Genomic DNA, 25,557 nt, shown 5'->3' on the forward strand with positions numbered 1-25,557 from the left:
CGAGTCAAGGTATTGTTAATGATGATGACATTGAAAATCAAGTTATTAATGACGTTTTGGGTCCTGAAAGATATGGTCGAGTGCGCTGTCAAGGATCATTCGTTACTCCTACCAAATATTTTGGATCCAGTTCATCACAGTACATGTCATCACAGTCTCGATCTTCCCACCAAGAAGTTTGTCGTTTAAAAGAAAAGTTGGCTGAGATGGATCAACAAATGGCTAACTTGAAAGCGGAAAATGAAGCAAGGGAAACAGAAAGAGCAGCAGCAGAAGCCGCCAGAGCAGCAGGGGAAGTAGAGAAAGAAACAGCGGCAGCACAGAGAGAAGCAGCATATCAACAGAGATGTGAAGAATTTAAAAAACGACTCAATGATATGATGCTGATGATTCAAAAAACGCAACCTCATAATCCACCATCGTAGTCTCATTTATCTTATGAGCATTCTACTGAACCTTGTTTAACTGAACTTATATTACGTTAACGAAAACTTTTATTTATTATATTGGATTTGATGTTGTTTGTTATGAATATAGAGTTTGATGTTATTATTGTTTTGTTTGTTGGATAATGGAACAGGTTGAAAAAACAGTTTTGGGGTAATCAAGCATAATTTTTAGGACTGTTAAATTCTGTGTTATTTAGCGATGTTTGTAACAAAAAAGCCGCAATATACCATACATTTAGCGGCGTTTTTATACTAGAAACAAACACCGCTATATACAGACTTGTACCGACGTTTTTAGCAAAAACGCCACAAAACATCAAAACCTACTGCGGCGTTTGTAGGAAAACGCCACAAAACATCAACACCTACTGCTGCGTTTATGGGAAAACGCTGCAAAACATCAACACCTACTGCGGCATTTTAGAGAAAAACGCCGCTAAACATCATAACCTATTGCGACGTTTGTCTAAAAAACGCCGCTAAATATCAACACCTATTGCGGTGTTTTTCTGACAAACGCCGCTAAATATCAATACCTATTGCGGCATTTGTCACACAAACGCCGCTAAATATCAATACCTATTGCGGCGTTTTTTGTTAAAAAACGTCGCGAACTTTAGCGGTGCTATTTTCAATGGCGATTTTCTCGGCGTTTGTCTTAACGCCACATGTGTTTTTAGCGGCGCTTATAAACGCCGCTAAAGGTAAAAAAAACACTGTAAAAAGCCTGTTTTGATGTAGTGAATAATCCCAAATGTCTTAGTTTGGTTCCTAATCATGTGTTAAAGCTTTAGAAAGTTACTTAGGTTCTTAAAGTGTCATAAAAACACATGCTTAACATCAAATATGTCATCTATGGCATGAATCAAGTATGAAACCCTAAAATGCTCAAATACCAAAATCTTAACAAATCATCATGCTTATGAAAGCCTTAACACTCTAAAGGATTAGAAATACATTGTCTTGATGTTTAAATCCCAAAATGAAGCTCCTTGCTTAGCCACACTCATTTCCTTTGTGATTTGGATGAAAACCCTCACTTTTTCTTTAGCAAGGAATAACCCAAGACTTGAATCATTAAAACGATGTTGTTGGGGGGATTATGAAAGAAATTGAAGTATGAAAAGGGCTCAAGAACTTACCTTTGTGTTATGGAACTTGGAGAGGAAAAATGAGAAGGAAGAAAATGAAGAGAAGAATGAGATGCAAGAGATAAAAAGCCTTCATCTTTTAAAAAGAGTGGAATTGCATATTTAATTCTTCCTCGTCTTTCTTCCATTTAAAAATCTCCTTTATATGGCTAATTGGGCCCATTTTCAACCCAATTAAGTCCAAAGACTTAAATTATAAAATTCGTGAGGTCCGCATGCTTCTCTGGTAAACCTGAAACTACTAGTCTGGAATTTGGGGTGTTACGTTAACATTTATACGTAATGCAATATAAGGTTTTTATGCATTTAAGATTAAGATTCAAGTTCAAGTTCGAGCTTCCATCGAGCTAAGTTTGAAAATGTTTCAAGATTTTTTTTTTTGGAATTCAATTCTACTTTCAATTTTTAATTTCGAGTTCGAGTTGAGCTTGATAATTTTAAGCTAGTAGATTTTCGAGTTGAATGGAACTCAATTTTAAACTTTTTGAGTTGAATCGAGGTCAACAAATATTCAAATTTGATTCGACTAGTTTACGGCAATTAACTTGGGGGTGTGATGGAAATTTGGATTCCAGCTATATGAATGGCTTCATTGGGTTGTGTGGTCAATATACGAGGCACGGACGTGCCACCAGAGATGACACATTCTACATCAAATGAAAATTGAAAACAAATATACATTACATCTGTGTCCCATAAGAAATACAAATTCTTGTGTTTCTGTTGGATATATTGGCCTGAAAATCTGACCAAATCCTTGTGGAGCAGAGAGGTTAGGGCTTGTAATATCATTTGAGGAACATGTTTCCAATGTAGAGGTGGTTGGAGGGTACGTTAACGCAGTCAAGTTGTTCAGAGCCTGAACTGAACTCCCATGAAGAATTAGTGTTGAAGCTTAGCCGAATGCCAATCCAAATAATATGGTCCCAGGCATGTGGAACTAATACTACGAAGATGAATGCGATAGACAGAGGTCACAAATATATGCCCTTTGAAAACATTGTTTACCCATTAGAGATGCCAAACAACCTAAAAAGGGATAATAAACAAACCAAATGTGTTGATCCCCGTATGTAGAAATATCAATCGATAAAACCAACGAGCCACGACGTTATATAGAATGCATTTTCTATAGGGAGTTGTAAAATAACGCTACAATAAACAATGTCATCCATGAGTCAATTTGATTTGTAATAATGCTAGCGGCTTAATAGGAAGACAATACATATAGAGAGAGAGAGCTTACTCGAATATCATATCATTAGAATGTAAATCTAAACCATCTAATCAAATGATCATATTAGATTATACATTAAATTTAAGTTGTTAATTTTTGGTAATTTTCTTATGACTAGAACATGTTTTAAAAAAAATCAAAGATAATAATAATATAGGGTAGACCCACATAACCTCCTAAAATCTCGGCCTTTGTGTGGAAAGCAGTGCACCAAAGACTGCCTGTTATGGTGGAGCTAATTAAAAGGGGTGTTAATTGCACCGATCAGTTATGCTGTCACCATTGTAAGCTTGTGCCGGAAGAGGTAAATCATGCACTTTGTCATTGTTCTGTAGTTTGGAATGCTTGGCAAAGATGGTGCATTGTGTGGAATGTTAATTTAGTTTTTCCTAAGAATGTTAAACTATTGATTGAGGTTTGGTTCGCACAACGCGTTAGACCGAGAGTAAAGCCGCTGTGGCGTCTTGGTTTCTTCGGTCTGATTTGGACAGTCTGGATCTGTAGAAATAATGCCAGATTTAATGGGGCTTCGTTTACGGCGGATCAAATTTGTCTTAAAGCTTTATTGCTGATAGGATTATGGGCGAATTATTTATGGCCACGTTCTTATCCTGTGGTGTCGGATTTTATCCAAAATCCGACTGCTTTTGTCTGTGGTTGCGGTTAATGGCGTTCCCAGTTTTGGTTTGGCATCCCCAGCTGCTGCTTTGCTTCTGCTGTGTGCCCAACCGTTGGTTACCCAATTTGCTTTCTGTTTTTGGTCTAAGTTTGCTTTCATTCGCAGCAGTTTAGTTGAGATTAGTGGTGCTCTGCTTGGATTTTATTTTGAGCTGCCAACTCGGAATTTTTGCTTCTGTTTTTGTTGCGTTGGTTTGTACCGGAATTATGCAGTGTGTTCACTGTCATAATTTCATTTTATTGCTGATTTTTTCAGTCTTCCATTCATGGTCATTCCACTCTAGGATGGACTCTTTTTCCTCCTACTAGGCATAGGGAGGTTTTTTAACGAGGTCCGTGGAGTGGTTACTTTGTAATTTTCTCAATACAAAATACCATTTTACAAAAAAAAAACATAAACATTGAACTTTAATCTCATGTTCAATTAACGTATTGGGTTATAGAATTGTTAACGTCTTGGTGACATAATTATTTCTTCCCCCACAAATTTTATTTTGTGTTAATTTTATCATTATTCTTTAAAAGGATTTAATTTTAACACTAAATGTTTTTTACATATCAGTTTGTTTTTTTAAAAATGTTGTCGGCTCCTTCGATCATCGCTATTGGTCAATCATAATCCGACACTAGTCATTATTCGTGGCAAGATCGGAGTATCAAAACGTTTACAAATCAATAAGCTTTCTCCTCACATTGATTTTTCATGAAATCTACTTAAAATTAATTATAAAAAACTCACCTAAAGGTTCGATGTTTTAAAACTCTAATCCCCCTACGATTATTTGATGAGATTATTTCGATTTATGTTATACCTCTTCTCGAAAAAAATTATTTGCCACCATTTAAATTTTGGAACAAATAATCAAAACTCCAACAAGTAATAGATTTATGGATTTAAAAAAGATTATAAAAAATATAAACCAATAAAAACAATAGAAAAAGTTAAACGAGGTTAAAAGTTGATGAAAAAACCTAAGATTTATGAGAAAGATGATGGGCGGAAATATAAAATATTTTTTGTGATTTCTATATCAGTATACAATTAAACATCAATATCAACCTACCACATCATTCAATTATGAATAATTTAATATTTCAATTAAATTTAATTTTTAATAATTATAATAAAATCTTAAAATTTATACATTAAATTCTAAATTTAATCTTATTCTTATTTAAAATAAAAGGGAATGAAATATTTTAAAGAAAAAAATAAAATGTTCCTAATGAATTTAAATCTCGTTATCTTAAAGAATATAGAAGAATCAAGTTGAACCACTTAATTAACTTACTCAAAATTTTAGGAGTGATTGATGAGTTTAGTAGCTTGTGAGCAGTTCGAACTCGACTCGGTCAAAATTCGATAAAATTTGATTCGAGTTGATTAGACTCGAGATTTTAACGAATTGAATTGAGCAAAGTCCAACTTGATTCGATAAATTTACGAGTAACTTGTTAATTTTTTTTTATTAATGTTTAGTAATTATCTTTAAAAATATGATAAAATATTAATCTATTAAATATATTTAGACTTTGAATTTGTTTCATACACTCTTTTGATGATTTTTTGGTTAAATTTATTAATTAATGTTAATAATAAGTGATATATTGTATTAGTAGATTTTACTTACAATTAAAAAAATAAAATATAACTTTTGGTGAGTTTAACAATCAACGATTCAACTAACAAATTTTTTTAACGAGCATGATTCGAGTAAAATTTTAATGAGTTTAACGAGCAACAAGTTTAGTAATAAATTTTTATAACGAGCATGAGTCGAGCAAAATTTTAACGAGCAATGAATCGTATCGAGCAATAAATTTTTTTAACGAGCACGAGTCGAGCACTGCCCAACTCTTAATCTACTCGCTCGATAAGGAATCATACTCAAAATATTTTAAAATTAATAATAAAATCCATACACAATCCTATATTTATTTCATATATATTTAGCCTATTACAAATTAAAAAAAGCATTATTTATAGGGATGTTTTGCTGTGCGACAGTTAAAAAATGGCGTGACCGGTTAAATAAGTGACCGATTAAAATGTATATCGGTTATGTTATATCATTTAACCGGAAATATTATCAAGTTAAATAACATTTTAGGTAGCACTTATATAACGTAATAGATAGCGCTTATATAATAAAATAGGTTAATTACTTAATTTGTTATTACAACATATTAGGTAAACGCCTAAAATGTTACTAATGATAACATAACCGGTTAATTACTAGAAACATTATCAAGCACAATAACATATTAGGTAGCGCTTATATAACGTAATAGGTAGCGCTTATATAATAAAATAGGTTAATTACTTAATTTGTTATTACAACATATTAGGTAAACGCCTAAAATGTTACCAAGAATAACATAACCGGTAGCGCTTTACCGAGTTTTTTTATAATGAAACTTGTTTTGTCATATTTTTATATGTTATATTGTTATAGATCGACATATTTTTATTTGTATCGACACATACCGATAAGCTAAGTTTGTATCGACACTTTATAGCGCTATTATTGCTTCTCTTTTAAATTCCAAAAGTTTCGATACTTATTTCAATGGTATCGACACATTCAACATATCCGGTAGCGATTTACCGGTTTTGTCATAATGAAACCGGTTTTGTTATATTTTTACCTGTTATATTGTTATGGGTCAATATATTTTTATTTGTATCGACACTTTATAACGTAATAGGTAGCGCTTATATAATAAAATATGTTAATTACTTAATTTGTTATTACAACATATTAGGTAAACGCCTAAAATATTACCAATGATAACATAATTGGTTAATTACTTGAAACATTATCAAGCATAATAACATATTAGGTAATGATTTTATAACGTAATATGTAGCGCTTATATAATAAAATAGGTTAATTACTTAATTTGTTATTACAACATATTAGGTAAACGCCTAAAATGTTACCAAGGATAACTTAACCGGTAGCGCTTTACCGGTTTTGTTATAATGAAACTTGTTTTGTCATATTTTTATATGTTATATTGTTATGGATCGACACATTTTTATTTGTATCGACACATACCGACAAGCTAAGTTTGTCGGTTGCTAAATTTTTTAATATTTTTTCATGATTTCCACTTACAGTATTATTATTATTCAACATCTCCGATAGCGTTTTAACGAATTTATTAAATATATTATAATATAACTGATAAGCCGTATATTAGTCGAATATTAATATGCGTTTGCTGAGACAATCAGACAACCCCATTATTTATACAAAAGGGGCATCAATTCGCTTCGATTGTCGATATCCCCAGGTTTGGGATCCTCTTCAACCCCAATCGGAGAAGAACATTCAGTTACCCACCTCACGGTCACTCCAAAATCATCGAAAATTCACTGTAAACGAAAGCGAACCCCAAGCTTCACTGCTTGCTCCCACTCTTTCACTTCTTTCCTGCCTTTGATTCAATTTATCATACAATTCCAGTGCCAGCAAAACTCAGACAAGGAATACACTCTGGTTCAAGCGTTTGCTTACAAAGATCGGAGGAGAAAGATACCCGCTTCTCACGAAATGATAACTCGGTCTAAACTCGTTGAGCAACTCAGAGATTACCAGATCCGATCTCAAAACACCTACCCTGCTCTTATCTTTTTCTCTCCCAAACCCCATATCGCTTCCCGGTACGTTTTTCTTTTTATCTTCCTTTTCGTATTTGTTAATTTATTTACTTATAAGTATTTTAAAGCGTATATTTTGCATTTTTATTGTATTTTTCAGTACACGAGTGCTTGTTTGATTTATTTGTAATCAGAAAGACTAAACTTTTTTTTCATTTGTCTTGACAAAGAGAGTAGTTTATGAAAACTATTTGCTTTTTATGCGAACTTCACGAATAATTGAATTTTAAATGTTGAGAATTTGTTATTGTACCGAGTTCCAACTTCAATGATCATTTTGCTGGTTAATAGCTAATTTTGAGTTGAAGAAATTGAAAATTTTGCAAATTAAGCTTCTAAGAGTTCATTGTCAAGAAAATTATTGTGCTCTATTCAGCAATTGGATAGAATTAATATGTTCTTCAAATGCATTTAACTTGAAACAGACTATGGAATCTTGTTTTGAAGTTTACTGTTACATCCAAAGAATGGCTTTTAAGTTAATCATCTTGAATTTTTCTGTAAAAGATTTGACTTTTGAGAATTTGGGGTTGTCTTGCTAGGTTGAATAAAAATTTCCTCTTAACATTCAAAACAAACCATCCAAAATTACTGTTTTTGTGAAGTTATTAAGATGATCATTGCATGTAATTTCTTCAAGCTTTAAACATTGTGAAAGAATCATTGTTTTGTCGCTGTCCATTGATGGATTCCATGCAATTGAAAGAGGACTCGAAGAGTGTTAGGTCATTTCTAGTTATTGTGATTTTATCTTCTAAGTGTTTAATCGATTCACAAGAGTTTCAGTTGTCACAGATGTAAATTGTTGTCTTCGTTAAGCATATATCCATTGGGTTTCGAAGCCTCTTTCACTGGTGAAAAACAACTTAATAATAGCTCAGGAAAAAAAAACTAGACCTGCTTTCATTGTTGCTACTGAAATATATGGGAGGAATGAACTTAGTTTGAAGACGGTCGAAATGAATCACCTGGATTTCTGTTGAGAACAATGGTCTTTATTGATGATCTCTCAATGTGCCAGAACATACAATTCGTTGCTTAATCTTACACACTGTCCTCGTCTTTCATCATTGATATGAAAGGGTTTCATGTTGTTCACACAAAAATTCCTTATGTGGACATTGTAACATATCATGTCTCCTTTTAGCATTTCTCTTGCATTACTTCGGTTGCAAAATGAACTTTTACATGTTCTTGATGTGATTCTGTTCGTTTTATGCAGGGCAGATGTAGCTGTGTCTATTTTTTGTGCCTTTGTATTTAGTGTGTTAGTCATATTGTCCTATTTGTCGCTTTATTTTCGGCACTTCTGGCTTTCCTTGATCACTATATGCCTCTGTATATTTCTTCCAATATGTCTGAGAGGTTATAGGCAGGCTCTGGTCAAGAAGAGGGAGAGAAAATTTCTATTACCCTTGTCTATGTGAACCTTTTATGGCACTGAAAGTAGTTTGATTCATCATACGAGCTGCTCACTGATGGCTTATTACCGTTTCCGCAAACTGGACACATTCAGACATCCTGTAAATTGATCTTGGTCAGCGAAGGAGATGGTACAACTTCACAACACCATACATGAAAGCCCATGGTAATTTGGCAGACACTGAGAACCTGTAACATTTCACATTTCTTTGTACAACGAAACAAACAATATGCCTGTGAAATGAGAGCATTGGAGAAGAAAAGAAACCGATTTTATATTGAAACGGCAATGGAAAAATAACTCCATATTTTCAGCCAATATACCTTGTTTGGTGTGAAAGGAAAAGAGAGAAAAAACTTCATATATTATTTTCAAGGGTGCACATAGTTTTCTTTGCCCTTGTATTTTTGTTTACGGTTCTTTTTTGTGTTTATATGTTATTTTCATATAACTAACTAGTCGTTTTCTCAAACCATCCAGGTTTGTAATAGATAACATATTATGTTATCCAAAGTTTCATCGTGGTTGCATGAATTAAACAATCTTAATGATTAATAAACTTATTGTTATTTTTTGAAGTCTCGGATTTAAACATAGTGTATATTAAAAGTACAAGTGTTTATTATTAAATGATTCGAGCATTGAATATGTCAGGAGTACGAGTGTTTATTAGGTCACATATTCTAAATTCACTAATAGCATTCCTCTTCTTTTACCTAAAATCTTCATTTTCCTCCCTTCTAAAATAGGATTAAGGTTAAATTTAAAATTATCAAAAAAATTAATAATTTAATAAAATATTATTATAACAATAAAGTTAGTTCAAGTTTACTTCATTTGCAGTTATCAAGATTTGAACTTCTGGTCTTACTTAAAAAGTCTAATACTGCATTTTATTAAACCAATTGATTGTTAATATATATATATATATAGCATTGAGTTACGTTAGTTACGATCTTCAGCAAGCAGGCTGCACTCTAGGCGGGTAGGAAGGATCACCAGACCAGCAGCCAAACCAACAATGAATATGTAATGATAGTGATTTCACATCAGATTCAATAAAATAGTTGAATGTAGAAAGGGGATCCGAAACAAAAAAAAAGAAGTCTATGATCGTCGAATTCAAAACTTTTTTCTCGAGTATACCTATTACCAAAAAATGGACGTCACTTCCCCCGAGATCTTCTTGAAAATGGGAAGATCCAGGATTATTAGGCGGCCAACCTCGTGCTTATTAGCTCTTGTGTGTCGTTCAAGCCTCGAATCGATTCCTGGACCAATTGATTTAATGTAGGCATCGCTCTTTCCTTTGTCCTTCCCCCGTCCTATCACTAGTGGTTACTCCCGATCCGAAGCACGCCTTTTCCATTCGGCCTTTCCAAAGGCAACGAGTACTTTGGGGTTTCATATATATAACTTTAAAATATTAAAATCTTACTCTAATTGATATGGTTGATGTGCACTAATACAATATTAATCGAACTATATTTAATACACTAAAATGATAATAAGATGCTAAAATTTTAATCAAAATAAAAAATTAAATTATTTGATATCGATTCGATTTAAAATCAAAATAACACATACTTTACATATTTACAATATAACTATTTACATTTAATCATTTATTGAAAGATTTTAATAATTAAAAAGACTTATTGTTATCCTTAAAATATTGAATTCGAACATCATAATTATTTAATTTTTATAGATTTAACGTAGACATTTTGTCTGAATCTTAAAAATTATATTAGTTATCAGTATAATCCAATATAAAGTTCAGTGTTTTAACCATGAGAAAAACAGAATTTATAACTCAAACTAGCTATTTACTATTAAGCCAGGCTATTTTTTCATTATATATATTTTTGCCATAACCGTTGACATGCACGACTGAATGGGTGTCGAAATCTTAGAGGCTTAGGAATAGCGTTGTCGCTAAAGCCATTTGGTTGTCCCTCGGCGATTGGTGGGCCTCGTTATCCACCGTATCAAGCTTTTAGCGTTGGCGGTGAGAGAGCACGTAACCTACGTTCCACTCCACTCGTGTCCACCAACATTTTACACAAGTCGAATGAGTAGTAAGGCCAAAATGAATGCAATCCGATCAGTTCGAGCTTAGCCTCCTTCCGTTTTCACCCCATCTCTCCAATCTTCTCTAAGCCACCACAGAAGCTCGTTGAGCAGCTTCAGGCCTACCATCACCACGAGCTGTTCTTCCAAGCAACCAGAAAGAATGGACCGGAAAGACGAAAACCCTGAAGAAAAACCCGGGTTAGTATCAACCAAACATCATCTGATCAAGATTTTGGTTTAAAACGGTTTCTTTCTTGATAAGCTCCGACTTGTTTTAAATCTGTGTTTTTAAGGGACGTGATGTCTGATTCATTTGGAGAAGGATATGACACGAGGTCAGATGAAGAAGGATTCGGAGGAATTTATGGAGGGAACGATAGTTTACCTGATAAAAAACAGAGAACGAGATCCAGGTAAAATCTACTTCCAAGGCTAGCCACAAATTTGATTCTTCTTTCTTGTGTGCTTTAATGGAAATGAGTTTTTGAATTTGTTTGTACATGGAGATTATGACAAGGCTCAGGGGAGGGAAGTGAAGGAGAAGGAGAAAGCCAGGCATCAAACTCACGTACCCAATTAACTCGAGGGAAGCGAAGATGTGATGATTTTGTATTATGTTTTAAGCAAAAACGTTTCACCTTCGGTTTAGTCTTAATCTTTCTTTATATGTACATTAACGGCCTGTTGCCCATAGAATCTTTCTGTTATAGGTATATTATTACACTAAATATTATCAAATTAGTGGCCATTAATTTAACTTGAAGAGTTAAACTTTAAAGTGAGATATTTTACTAAATTTTGAAATGATATCCTTCTCTTTAAGTAGGGAAGGGCAGAGGAAAATAAAGAAAAATAATGTACTAAAAATATGAGAAATGTTGGAGATACGTAGATATCAAAGATGTGTTATCAAACATTTTAATGACAATATCTTATTTTCAATTATTTAGGGACAGATTTGGGGGGAAATCTTATTTTTAATTATTTAAGTAGTGAGAGATTTGAAGAAAAAAATTTCTTATTTTCAATTATTTAAGTAAAGAGAAATTAGAAAAAAAATTATTCACGAACATAATTTAAGTATCCAAATTCAATTTAGGAATATAATGTAAGTATCCAAATTTAATCTCGGGTCAATTTGATTGACAATTCAATCCAAGGAAGATTAGCATTAATAGATAAACCAATCTAAAGATGATTAACATGATAGATAATAGATAAACGTTATTTTGATTAAAAAATGAAAAACGTGATAAAAGATGTCAACAAGAAAATGGAAAAAAAAACTAGAAAACGAATCAAAAAAAAATGAAAAACATGATAATAGATATCAAGAAGAAAATGAAAAACAACTATTATCACGTTTTTCATTTTTTTTATTAGAAATGAAAAGAAAAAAATATAAATGATAAATTAGAAATGAGAAGCTAGAAAAAAAATTAGAGTGTAACGTCAATCAACAAAAATGAAAAGGAAAAAAATATAGAAGATTGACAAAAACGAAAAGAAAAAAATATAAATTAGAAATTAGAAATGAGAACCTAGAAAAATTTAAAAAAAAAATAGAGTGTGAGGAGTCAAAACTCCAAACAATTGATGGTTTTTTAAGATTTTGATTTTTTTGAGGTTCGTTTATTGATGTAATTAAATCTGTTTGTATTTATCTCGTTTGAATTTTGGTTAAATTTTTTAATTATTTTGTATGGCCATTATGTGATTTTAAATTATTAATTTTATGTCAATAAATTTAGGAAAAGGTTTTTAAAAAATAATGTAAGATTTATTATAGGTTTGGTAATTTAAATTTCATATTCTTTAGATATTGGTTTTTTAAGTGTTCATAATATCCTTTAAACATTTATTTATTACTATTAAACTGAAATGAACAAAAGGTAGCAATTGAGATTCATTATTTTAAAAGAATACTTTCTGTAAATTATTTTTCATATCGAGAGGAGAAAAAATAGATATTGATTGGAAATGACAAACGATTCAACAACCAACGTGGACCAAACCCCAACTACGCTGGACTTGCTTGAATACAGACAGGGCAGTCTCGCTAAACAGTGGGAATGGCTCGATTGGAGGGGTTATTCGGTTTGTATTGCTGGCTTTCGCAAAACCGGTGGGGTGAGTTCCATTCTTCAGGCCGAGCTCTGGGGGAGGTAGCGTTGTTGCATGGAACACTGGTATTAAGAGCTTCATTGTGCAATCTGACTGCCCTCAAGCCATAAAAATGCTGTCTGTTGAGGATGCGAAGCGTAGCCATCTCTCTCGTTAGAGCTATAGCTAACCTGTGATGTCGAGAATGGCATATACACTAGGGGTGTTCGCGGTCGGTTTGGATCGGATTTTGACTAAAAATTCATCCGATCCGAAAGTATAAATTTTTGCGGTTTGGATGTTTCTAAAAAAAATCCGATCCGATTCGATCCAATTTAGTGCGGTTTGATTCGGTTTGAATTTGTGCGGTTTTTGGATTCTAATTTTTCAAAATAATTCATAGCAACAACACTGCCTAAGGGGTCAAACAGTTTCACCATTTTACATCCTAAGCTAACATCGATTGGAAATAAATATATGATACTCAAACACTAGATAACACAAGCCAGCGTTTTATATAATTCAAGCTGTAAAGAAGGGGTGTTCCGCAAACATCATGGCACAGATCTTTCATGGAGGTAGAAACCTGTATTGAAAGTTCCAAATAAATGCTCAGGGCACTAAACATTTACAAATTAACAATAGATGGGTAATATGTAGGTAAAAAACCATGTTACTTATACAAGAAAACTCGGATTCAGAGGTTCCGCAAACCTCAATCAACCTATCCTTGTCAATCTTCAGCTGGAAAGTATGGAGTTTATGTCAAAAAACAAGTAGAATAGAGGAATAAAAGCATTTTATAGAATGATTAAATGTGCATTACCTTATGTTTTTTTGCACATAAGTAAAATGCCACAGCAGTGAACACTGGTCTGGTGAAGTCTGCACTCGCCTGCCTTGAAGAAGGCAGTGATGCCATAAACCGGTCCTTATGGCTGACATAAACATTAATTAAGTCACTCAAACAAGTCAAAGGTTGGTAAAAGAACATAGTAATTCATTTGATGATCAAACAAAAAATGTCATGAATTTGTAAACCTAGCAATTATGAGTACAGCATAGAACATCTAATTTTGTGATTTACTCATTCAGTCATTATTTCAAGCGCACGAGTAATCAGGAAACGTAATATTGTAAACTAAAGATCAAAGAATCTATGAAATGGAAAAGGATCTTACAGAGATAAACCCTTCTTCACAAAAGGAATCTGTGAAGCATTTGGTAAGAGGCTTCAACTCATCATGCTGTAAAGAATTAAATATAATTCAACATCAAATGAAAAAAAACGATATATTCTGCCTCATCAAAATAAAAAGATAACTGACCGGGAACGCATGTTTCATGTAGTTGGGACCAAGGCTGTAAAATCAGGTAATCGGTCAGGTTTCAGTCGGATCTTGGCAGGTCGGGTAAAATCGAGTACAGGTCAACTCAGGTTGATTTGACACCAGATCCAGATCGGGTTCAGGTCAGGTCAAATCAGTTCGGGTTATTTTCAGATTGATTTGACACCAGATCCAGATCGGGTTCAGGTCAGGTCATTTTTAGTTCGGATCGATGTCAGTTCAGGTCCGAAGCAGATAAAGACCAGGTTAATTCAGGTTCGGGTGGACTTCAGTCGGATCTCGTTCAGATCGAGTCACATTATTGACAGATAAAATTCAGGTCGGATGTTTACCAGATACAGATTGAGTTCAGGTCGGGTCATTTTTATTTTTTGATTAATTATTTTGTCATCTTTCGTGATTGTTAAATTGCAAGTTGTAATTGTATATGATTTCGAGTAAATTAAGAGAAAAAATAAATATTCATGGATCAGTTTTGTAAAAAATATAAATTTAAAGACAAAATTGAAGAAATGTAAAATTACAAATAAAGTTTTAAAATATAAATTAAACAACACACATAGGTAAGGGACTAAATCAAAATATATTTAAAATGTGAGGTTTAAATTAATATAAAAATGACTAAATTAAACACATTTAAAAAATTATTGGCCAGTTACAAAATATAAATAACAGTTAACAATGGGCCAAATGAAGATGCAAATATAAATTTAAGAACTAAATTGAATACATATAAAAGTGAAAGACTTAAAATTGAAATAAATTAAAAAACAAAAAAAAAGATTAAATCGAAATAAATGAAAAATGTGAAGAAATAATGAAAAATATAATAAATTGCATTCATTTAAAAAATTGAAAAAATATAATATATATAATATAAGTTTATATATAAACTATATTTATATTAGAAACTATATAATTATTATAAGTTATATATATATATTATGTTTATATGAACTATATATATAAACTATATATGTAAACTATATATGTATAAACTATAATTTATATTAATATATATATATATATACATATATTATTCAAAGTGAGTGGTGAGAGAAAATTTTTTAAAATAAAGATTTTTTTGTGTGAAAATTTTTTATAGGGAAATTGATAATTTAGAGGGAAATTGAGAAATTTAGAGGGAATAGAAAATTTTGGAAGGAAATTGATAATTAGATTTTATTTGGAAAGATATTTTGGGTTAATTAGACACATGCTTCTCCAACAATCATCATTTTTTCACTTGTATTTGATTTTTGATTTCTTTCATTTTAGTCATGGTTTAATTGTAAATATCTTCTTGAATTTTCAATTCGATGCAATTTAATCATGTATACATTCTAATTACTTTTAATTTTCTATATATATATGTATATAAACTATATAAAATATAGTTTATAAATTATTAATATAGTATATATATGTATGTATAACTAATATAAGTAATCTATAGATTATATATATATATATATATATATATATATTATAGAAATATTATGCATAAACTATATAAAGTAATAAATTATATAGTTTATAAAAACCCTAAACTCTAAACCCTAAACTCTAAATTGTGAACCCTAAACCTTTAACCCTAACCCCTAAACTATATATGTAACTTATAGTACATGTAGTTAAACCATGTATAGTATATATAAACTATAAAGTAAATTACTTATATAGTTTATAGAAATACTATGCATAAACTATATAAAAATAAAAATATAGTTTATAGAAATCTAAACCCTAAACCCTAAACTTTAAACCAAAATACTAAATCCTAAACCATAAACCCTAATATAAATGGACTAGCACTAATGTATATATATTTGTAATAAAAGAGTGGATTTATGTATTGGCCTATGTAAACTAATGTCTTGCCAAATTATTATATTAATAATGTAAAATGTTAATATATTACATAATAAATACTTTCATTATTAATTATTTTTTCTTTATATAAATTAAACTATATAATTTTCTAAATTAAACTATATTAATTTTCCTTTGCATTATTAATCACGTTTTATCTCATTTATATTTGAATAATTTTAATATAGGTCTATTTATTAATTAATTATCATAATATTTTTATTATAAAATTTAAAAAGTAATCATATTTTTTTAATTACATTTAAAAAGTAAATAATTTTTTTTCTTTAGGTTTTGTTGGAGATTTAGTGGAAGAATCAAATATTGGGTTTTGGTTTTAGAATTTAAAAGGGTATTTCATTTCAGATTTGAATTGAAAAAGAGGGTTTTGAAGTTGGTGGGAAGAGAAGCCGGGAACAGAGCAAATATTTTGTTTTTAATTTCGTTTGTTTTCGATTTGTGGCGGCAAAAGAAGACACAATCATCTGGGAGTAAAAACCATTCTTTTAGTCACCCAACTTTCCATGTGTTTTTTTTTTGTCATTCAAATTTTCTTTTAAAAATATTAGTTTCATCATTCATTTTTCGAAATGAACTAACACTAATACATATATATTTATAATAAAAGAGTGGCCTTATGTATTGGGCCTATGTAAACTAATGTTAATGGATTAACACTATTACAAATAGACTTATTTTTTGGTTTTATTATTACTTATTCATAACAACAAAATAAATGAGCTATTAATGTGAATTAACATAACATGCAATTAAAATACTAATTATGCAAATGAAATTAATATGACATGTACTACTATTTATGAACCATATAACATGCAATGTGACATACTAATTATTTAACACCTAATTAATCATGCTTTATATTTCATTTAATAATTTATTAATTTTATTAAATAATTTTATATAATATGTATGTATAAACCATGTATAATATATATAAACTATATATATATATATATAAAGTATATAAAGTATATTACTTATATAGTTTATAGAAACCCTAAATCAACCCTAAATCATAAACTTTAAACCATAAAAAAACCACAAACCCTAATGTAAATGGCTAGCACTGCATATATATTTGTAATAAAAGAGTGAGTTCTATATATATATATATAAAGTATATAAAGTATATTACTTATATAGTTTATAGAAACCCTAAATCATAAACCCTAAATCATAAACTTTAAACCATAAACACTAAACCACAAACCCTAATGTAAATGGCTAGCACTAATGCATATATATTTGTAATAAAAGAGTGAGTTTATGTATTGGGCCTATGTAAACTATTACAAATGGACTAGCATTATTGCAAATGGACTTATTTTTTAGTTTTATTATTATTTATTCATAATAACAAAATAAATAGACTATTAATGTGAATTAACCTAACATGCAACTAAAATACTAATCATGCAAATAAAATTAATATGACATGTACTACTATTTATGAACCATATAATATGCAATGTGACATGCTAATTATTTAACACCTAATTAATCATGTTTTATATAATTTACATTTAAATAATTTTATTAAATAATTTTATATAATATGTATGTATAAACCATGTATAGTATATATAAACTATATATATGTATAGTATATATATATATAAACTATATAAAATAAATTACTTATATAATTTATAGAAATACTATGCATAAACTATATAAAGTAATAAAGTATATAATTTAAAGAAATCCTAAACCATAAACTTTAAACCATAAACACTAAACACTAAACCATAAACCATAATATAAATGGACTAGCACTAATACATATATATTTATAATAAAATAGTGAGCTTATGTATTGGACCTATGTAAACTAATGTATTGCCAAAATTATTTATATTAATCATGTAAAACATTAATATATATTACATAATAAATACTTTCATTATTAATATTTTCCTTTGCATTATTAATCAGGTTTTAACTAATTTACATTTAAATAATTTTATTAATTTTATTAATTTTATTAAATAATTTTATATAATAGGTCTATTTATTAATTTAATTATCATAATAAATATTTTATTATAACATTTAAAATGTAATCATATTAATTTTTTAATTACATCATAAACTAAAAAAGCTCATAATTTTATTAAAATCTTATAATTTCGTCCATGGTAATATATAAGTCAAGTAAATATCAGATCAAGTCATTAACAAGTCGGATCATTTACATGTCAGGCTAAAAACAGGTCAGGTTAAAAACAGGTCAGGTTAAAAACATGTCAGGTTGAAAACAGGTCGGGTAATACCAGTTATTTACCAGGTCAATCTTGGGTTCGGGTTCATATCAGTCGGATGCAGTTCGGGTTCGGGTATCATATTTTCGGTTTAATTCGGGTTCAGGTCATTCTCAGGTCGGATGCAGGTCGGGTTCGGATCCGTAATTTCCAGGTTCAAATCGGGTTCAGGTCGACACCAGTTCCGACTCGAGTCGGTTTCGGATCGCCACAATGCAGGTCAAAAACAGTTTTGACTCGAGTCGATTTAAGTCAGTTTTGCAGGTCGGGTCAACTTTTTACAGCCCTAGTTGGGACTGCCAGGTAAACTTACAGTTCAGGCACAAAGATCCCCCAAGTGTTCGACGATTTGTCAACACCAAAGGAAAATGATGTTGAAGACCAAACAAATCAAAGCAGTGATAGACTTAATTTTTCAAGTGATATCAGGAGAATCATAGGTTCATCTAAACCCGTCGAGACAATAGAAAATGATGTTCAAGATCAGAATATTAAAATACAAGAGCAACCATCGAAGAAAATTGGGAATCTGCATGTAATTGGCATTCTGAATCCTCATCAATTTCACACAAAACCCAAACAGAAAATGACACAAAAAACTCACATTAAACTGGGCTGTGAGCCGAGGAAGATGCGGAGGCAGAGTTGTTTCAGCACTTGTAATTGTCACGACACTAGTTGTATTCTCTCTATCTTGTTACTGCCATAAAACACGTTGAAAGAAGCTCTTGAATGGTTAGATGATAATCAAAACAGAGAGAAAGAAGATTTCGATGAGAAGACTAACTTACTGGTCTCCGGTTTGGCTTGTGAGTGACTAGTGAGGGGTTGTGCACTTGTGCTCTGCTCGAGGAGGATGAGAACATTGAGAAGAGGCGGAGTCTCTAAAGTGGGCTAGGGTTTGAACTTAAAGTTGAAACGGTGCCGTTCAAGTTCATACTTAATTGTAAGATATATCGGTTCGGTTCGGTTTGAATCGGTTCCGGATTTCCAAACCGAAACCAAACCTAACCGAACCGATCGTTTTTTTTTTAAACAAACACACTAAATCGGTTTTGATTTTTTTCAATTATCGGTTTTTTTATTGATTTTCGGTTATTTTGTTGGATCGGATTGAATTTGAACACCCCTAATATACACGGTCGCTGGACTCCCAATATGGGAACAAAGTTGCAGAGAGAATCACCAAGCTCCCCTCGCTGAATCATTTCAACACATCCCCCCTGTGGATGTTGTGGACTTACTCCAAGATGCTGCATCATCACACCAAGATGTAGCTCCAGTTCTTTCCCCTATTTGTCTTAGGTTCTTCTTCATTCAAAAAAAAAAAGAGGGCACCTCATTGAAAATCTCGTTTTCAGATATTAATACATAAATAGAGTACAATATCACCACAACAAACAAAAATGCACTACATCTGGTTAATCAAGAAAATACAGATACTAGGAAAATTCAACTTCCAGATGGAGGTGGGGGAGGGGGTGGCATTGACATTTGTGGCATAGGAGGCCTTCCACCCATTTGCTGTTGTGGTGGTGCTGATTGTGGCCAGCCGTGTGGTGCTCCCATCGACATTGGTGATGTTGGCCTTGAAAGACCGGACATTGCCTGTGGAGGTGGTGGCATGTTCGGTGGAGCGGGCCTGTACTGCATAGGCGGAGGCGGCATGACTGGAGGTGGCATTTGGTGTCCGAGATGCTGTGGTTGGCCCTGCCATGGTAATTGTCCGCCAACCAGCATTTGTGGATAGGGAACGTTTTGAGGGGGTGAAGGACGAGGTACTGGGACCGGGTTTGGAGGGACAGTACCATTCAGGAAAGGTCGTGGAGGCACTGGTGCACCCATACCACCATTGGCCTGGGCACCAGAAGGTAGCGTCGGAGGTCCGCTCACAACGAAGTATGGGGTCTACTCTTCTGGGAACTTGGATTACTTGCAGCCAACACTCTCTCTGTATCACATGGAAAAGTTTTAAGCTACTTACCGATAGCTACAGCAAAGACAGCAGGTATAAAAAATAGACCAAAAAAGGGACAAGATAGTATAGTCGGCTGCGGTGAAAAACGTAAAAATGAACCTGCTGGGGTGTCATGACGCTCTCCTTTCGTATCTTTCTTATATGCATACGAAACTGTTATTTGGCGGTTACAGAGGTACTGGCCATTCATTGTCACATCATATATTCACATTCCATTGAAGCAGTTACAACAGCAACAAAAATGCCCTTCAATGAGCAAATAGCATCCAAGTGGCAATGCGAACATACCTCCATCGCAGCATAGGATGCCTCAAAAGAATCACAGCTGATGAATCCAAAACCGCGTGAATTTCCAGTATCAGGATATCTCATTATCTGATGTTAGAAAGTGATCATAAGAACCCACTATCATAGTGCAGAATAAACAAAATGTCGGAAAAAATAACTATTTTAAAGTTACTTAACCTTCTTATCAAATTTCCAAACCCACTGTCCAGGACTTTCAAGAGATAAGCAGAATACGACTAGGACTTGCTATCAGTTCTAATATCATTCAGGTCTCCATAAACAAAAATTAGTAAATAAGGCATATAAGCATCCAAATCCATATCATAAATTATGCTATTTCATGACGATGCAAATATATAAAAGCTAACATTAACTTAGAAAACCTGGCCGCTCATAAGAAAAACGCACAACCCTCAATCAATCTCACAGGTTTCAACTTCATCCCATCATCAATCACAGATAAGTTATGATAGCAAACACTTACAGTTATATATAAAGTCAAGAAGCAGCAGAGCATCGATATAACTAAACAAGCAAAATGAAGCGATGTAGACATGCACTTTCACATAAAAAATGAGCTGCTATTAACCAATTATCAGTTGATCTAACAGAATAAGATGTTAGCTACCTTAAACAAGGTCAAGGATTCAAATTCTGACGTTACAAAAGAAGAAAACTTAGCAGTTTCGGCCCCATAATGAACCTCTAGAGTACTCGATCAAGATTAATCAATCAATAGATTGAATACCGATAATTATAACCAAAAAAATTGAGCTCATTAAGCAACTGCATATCATTGCCATCAAATAAAATGAAAAATAAAAGAGCATTTGTAAAGTCAGTACCTTGGGATTTGTAGCAATGACTCCAAATGCACTAAAGGTATCATACAAAAGTTTCTCTTCCACATCCTGCAAGTATAGTCCGATAATCACAAAGTTAAAACAGGAAATCTACGACTTCATAGCAACTCTATAGTTCTCATAGCATGCTAGTACTTACTGGATCAAGGTTCCCTATAAAAAAGATTTGCCCCAACATTGAGATGCCTGAAATCAAATAAAAAAAAAACATAATAATCAACACAAATAATGGTTACTTTGACTCAACAAAAAATGCAATACAATTCACATTTCAGAATTCAATACCTTATTTACACGAATCGGCTTTCCATAAAGCTTAATCATGTTGAGCACCTTAATAGCCTAGAAAACCAAACAAATAAATCTAATTGTTTAAAAAGGAAAAAAAATGAAACCAAGGGCTAAAATCCCTGAAGGGAAAAGACATACATAATCAGCATCTTCTTCACTTCGGAATTCGACGAATCCATATCCTTAATGCAAGCTGGTCACTCTATCTTTCGGCACATAAACATTAACTGAAATGATAGATGGAAACCCAGGCATTTTCAATTAACTCATTTCACATAAGAACCCATGTTTGAACAAAATTAAACATCAGAAGCTTTAACAGTAACAAAAAAAACTTGATACTATTAAGTGTACCAGCAGGACCAGCTTGAACAAATAACTCCCATAATAACTATGTCACAACCGTCTTTCGGGTGGGCCCGAAATTGGGCTTCGACTAAAATAAGTGAGTTAGAGTCACCATCGACCATTTATTTTAAGAACAAAAATGGGTTGATCGGTTACCTTGATTTCTTACCTGATATGCATCTTACCAAAGGTATGTTGCCAAAGATATGTCGAATTCGGGAGTCGGTTTCAGTCAATGAATGATTAGCACCTTTGAACTGCCCTTTCGGTACTAATTATTTTTCAGTTGTCTTAATTGAGAAAATTGCAAGCTAAATTAAAAAGTAAAAATTTAATCCAAATTACTTACCTCCTATCAATTTAAAAGAATACCCTTAAAAGTTAAAAAATATTAGATTGATAAATTAATATGCTGAATCAAAAGGGATAAAAGGTTAAATTATGATACTTTAAGCAAGCAAAAGAAAGAAGTATATATACACGCTGAGGAATTAACAGAAAATAAAAATAAAGTGTGCATATTAAAACACATAGAAAAAATATAAAATGTAAGGAAAAAAAAGTTTATTTTAAAAAATAAAAATAACAATGCTAATTGCAAGATTAAATATCAACAATTACTAAAATAAATAAATGAAAAAAAATAAACATCCTAAAAAATAGCTAAAAAAATAAAAATAAAAGGCTAAATTAAAAAAAAGAAATAAATGAAATAAAAAAAGAAACCAAAAAAACTAGCTAACATTAAAAAATATAAAAAAAAATCAAAAATAAAAAAATAAAAGAAATAAAAATAAAAATAAGATTAAAAAACAATTAAAAGAAGAAAAATAAAATAAAATAAGATTAACAACAATTAAAAGAAGGAAAAGAAATAAAATGGAAAAAATTAAATTAAATTAAAACGTAAATTAAATAAAAATGACTAAATTGAAAGAAAAATAAAGTGGGTGGTAAAATTAAAAAATGAATCGGGGTAAAAATCAATTTTAAGGGGCAAAATAAACTTCAAAAAACAACGAGGGACTGGAGAAGCAATTAACCCCTTTCCCAGGCAAAAACACGCGGATCCTAGGGTCTGCGAATCGGGTCATCGGGTCTCCACGTAGGTCAACGGGTCACTATATAACCCAAAAATCACAAACATGAAATCACTTTTCTCCTTTCCCCCAACTCGATCAAAACCCAACCCCAAAATTTCTCTCAACTATTCTTCATTTCTGAAGAACACATCCGTCTAGGTTCATAGAGAACCCAGATTCCAACCATCGTCGGCCGCCGTTCATCGGCGGCAAAAATAGAAAAGTTTTATACTTTCCGAAAGCTTCTTTTCACCCATTTCAAAAATCACATCGGTTTTTGCAAAAAAGACCTCGAGGAGGGCTAGATCTGAAAAAGATCATCCGAATGCCCTCCCCTCCGATCATCGGTCGTTCCTCTTCCGAGGACTTTTTCGAGTAAAAAACAGTAAAGAAACCCACCAAACAGACAACATGCAAGCAAAATAGACTGTCGAGCAAGGTAAAAACGATACCTTTTTTTCGTACTTGCTTTAAAAAGTTACAAGTAGTTCTTCGATTTCTCTTGCTTTTTTGTGTATTTCCCTCTATGATTTCTTGTAATCTTTTGTGTTGTGTTTACATCTATTTATAATCATAAAATAAACCTATTTTTAGTTCGGTTTTTATCTCCTATTTGAACTAAAATACATTCTTGTTGGTTTTCTATTTTGGTTGGACTTCGTTGTGCGTCGGACATCTTGAATTGGTGGGTGGTGGCTGCTGGAATGAAGACTCTCCAAGAGTCCTCCCTTTGCCCGACGGTTTGCTGAGGGAGATGCGGCGCTAAGGAAACAGTGAGAAGTTAGGGTCTCAAAACCTAACTGATTCGGGTTACAACTTGGGCCGGTTCGGGTCTGAACTAGGTCTCAGGTCGGATCAGTTTGTATTGGGTTTCACTTGTATCTGGGCTTTAAGTTTTGATCGAGTTTGGGCCTAACACTGTTTGTACTTATTGGACCTTATACAAAACATATAATGAATATAAATATATGTTCAATACATAAATATAATATATATAATTATACAATACAAATATATATTATAAATATGTAATATATAATGTGTATATATATCATATGATATAAATCACATAATATGCAATATAAATATGTCATGAACATAATATATAATATCACATAAAGTGGGACGAAATGATGTGTCTACAAACTCTTCATATACCTGGAAAGTAAAGTAAAAGATTTCAAGCTGTAGAACTTAAAAATAAAATTAAGGGGGAAAGGAAAACAGCGAGAACCAAGATCGCCGACATAAGCAGTGGCGTCTTGGTTCCTCTCAGCGGAGTGTTGACCAAGCAAATTTGCTCCAACACCTGGAGCGATTCACGTTGTCATTTGCTTGGGCTTTTGGCTTTGCTTCTTCCCCCTTCCTTTCCTTTTGGTTCTTTCGCTAAAACCCTGATTAAGCTCTGCTCGAGTTTTCTGGAGATCTGTGACCTACGGGATTTCCAAGTGGTGGGCGGCGTTCGTCGGTGGCCTAAATTGGCCCACTTTTTGGTAACGGGTTCTCAATTGATAAAGTTGAAATTTGAGGCCCAACTTGAAGGTTTTGATTTTCCCCTTTCTATTTATATATTTATATTTTATTAAATATGAATATAATTGCAATTTATATTATTAGAAAACTCTATATAAACGAATTTATTTTGTGATTTTAATGATAAAATGAAGTGTTATTTTTTTTTCTAGAAAGTTTGAATTCATATAATTGTTCAATGACTCTCATTCTTTTTTTTGTTCTTTACAACTTGTATCAATTTTATTTATCAATCCAACTTTTTTTTAATTTTGTTTAACCGGCGACGGTACCGGTTTTGATGCTAGTTATCGTTCGTCGATTATCTTTTTTTTTTAATTTTTTAATAAGAATAATTATATCTTCGTGACATGTTCTCTGTCTTCATGACACGTTTATATATTTCTTTGTGGCACGTTTTTCTGTCTTTTGGTAGCTTATAGTTTTTTCTTCATTGTTTTCGTTTATCTTTTTTTTCTTAGGGTTAGATTTGACATAACCACGACTAATCAAGTTGGCTTTATTTTTTATCATGATTATATTTCCTGTTTGGACCCTCAGATTGATTTGGATACTCGCTTTGCGTTCGTGAATAGTTTTCTCACGACGCTCTTCTTTCAGTAGTTTCATTCCCTTTTATGGTTCGTTTGCTGATACAGTCACATTTGTTCGTATATTTATTTTGTTCGGGCTTTTTGGTTAAATTTTTTAACATTTTCATTCATCGGTCCTTATGTGATCTAGGTGATTAGTTTTTGTCTTAATGATGATAGAAAAATGTCATAACTATATTTTAGGTTAATGGTAATGCTAGAAAATCTTCATTGTAATTTTAAATATTTTCTATTTTTAATAAAATAACACACTTTCTATAAAAAAAAAATTGTTCCATGACTAAAAGTTTT

General features: G+C 31.9%; 2 protein-coding genes, 1 long non-coding RNA gene and 1 pseudogene across 3 annotated transcripts; 2 read left to right on the forward strand and 2 right to left on the reverse strand.

Moving 5' to 3' along the window:
* Nucleotides 1–240: 240 nt before the first annotated feature.
* LOC120212422 lies at nt 241–8,983 on the forward strand. Its single transcript, XM_039210729.1, has 3 exons — nt 241–296; nt 6,757–7,185; nt 8,405–8,983. Exons 1-3 carry the CDS (start codon nt 241–243, stop codon nt 8,607–8,609), a joined length of 690 nt encoding a protein of 229 aa, XP_039066660.1. The 3' UTR covers nt 8,610–8,983.
* Nucleotides 8,661–11,261, forward strand: LOC120212423. Its single transcript, XM_039210730.1, has 4 exons — nt 8,661–8,705; nt 10,728–10,879; nt 10,975–11,091; nt 11,180–11,261. The coding sequence occupies exons 1-4, from the start codon at nt 8,661–8,663 to the stop codon at nt 11,259–11,261; spliced, it is 396 nt and encodes a 131-aa protein (XP_039066661.1).
* Nucleotides 11,262–13,456: 2,195 nt separating this feature from the next.
* LOC120212362 lies at nt 13,457–13,993 on the reverse strand. Its single transcript, XR_005524697.1, has 3 exons — nt 13,966–13,993; nt 13,611–13,722; nt 13,457–13,528 (listed from the first exon to the last, which is right to left on the reverse strand). It is a non-coding gene; the product is annotated as an uncharacterized LOC120212362 (long non-coding RNA).
* Nucleotides 13,994–19,742: 5,749 nt separating this feature from the next.
* On the reverse strand, nt 19,743–24,517 carry LOC120212424 (annotated as a pseudogene).
* Between the last annotated feature and the right edge of the window lie 1,040 nt (nt 24,518–25,557).

This window comes from Hibiscus syriacus, unplaced genomic scaffold (genome assembly GCF_006381635.1).
Source record: "Hibiscus syriacus cultivar Baekdansim isolate YM2019G1 unplaced genomic scaffold, ASM638163v2 tig00110013_pilon, whole genome shotgun sequence".
NCBI classification, from domain to species: domain Eukaryota; kingdom Viridiplantae; phylum Streptophyta; class Magnoliopsida; order Malvales; family Malvaceae; genus Hibiscus; species Hibiscus syriacus.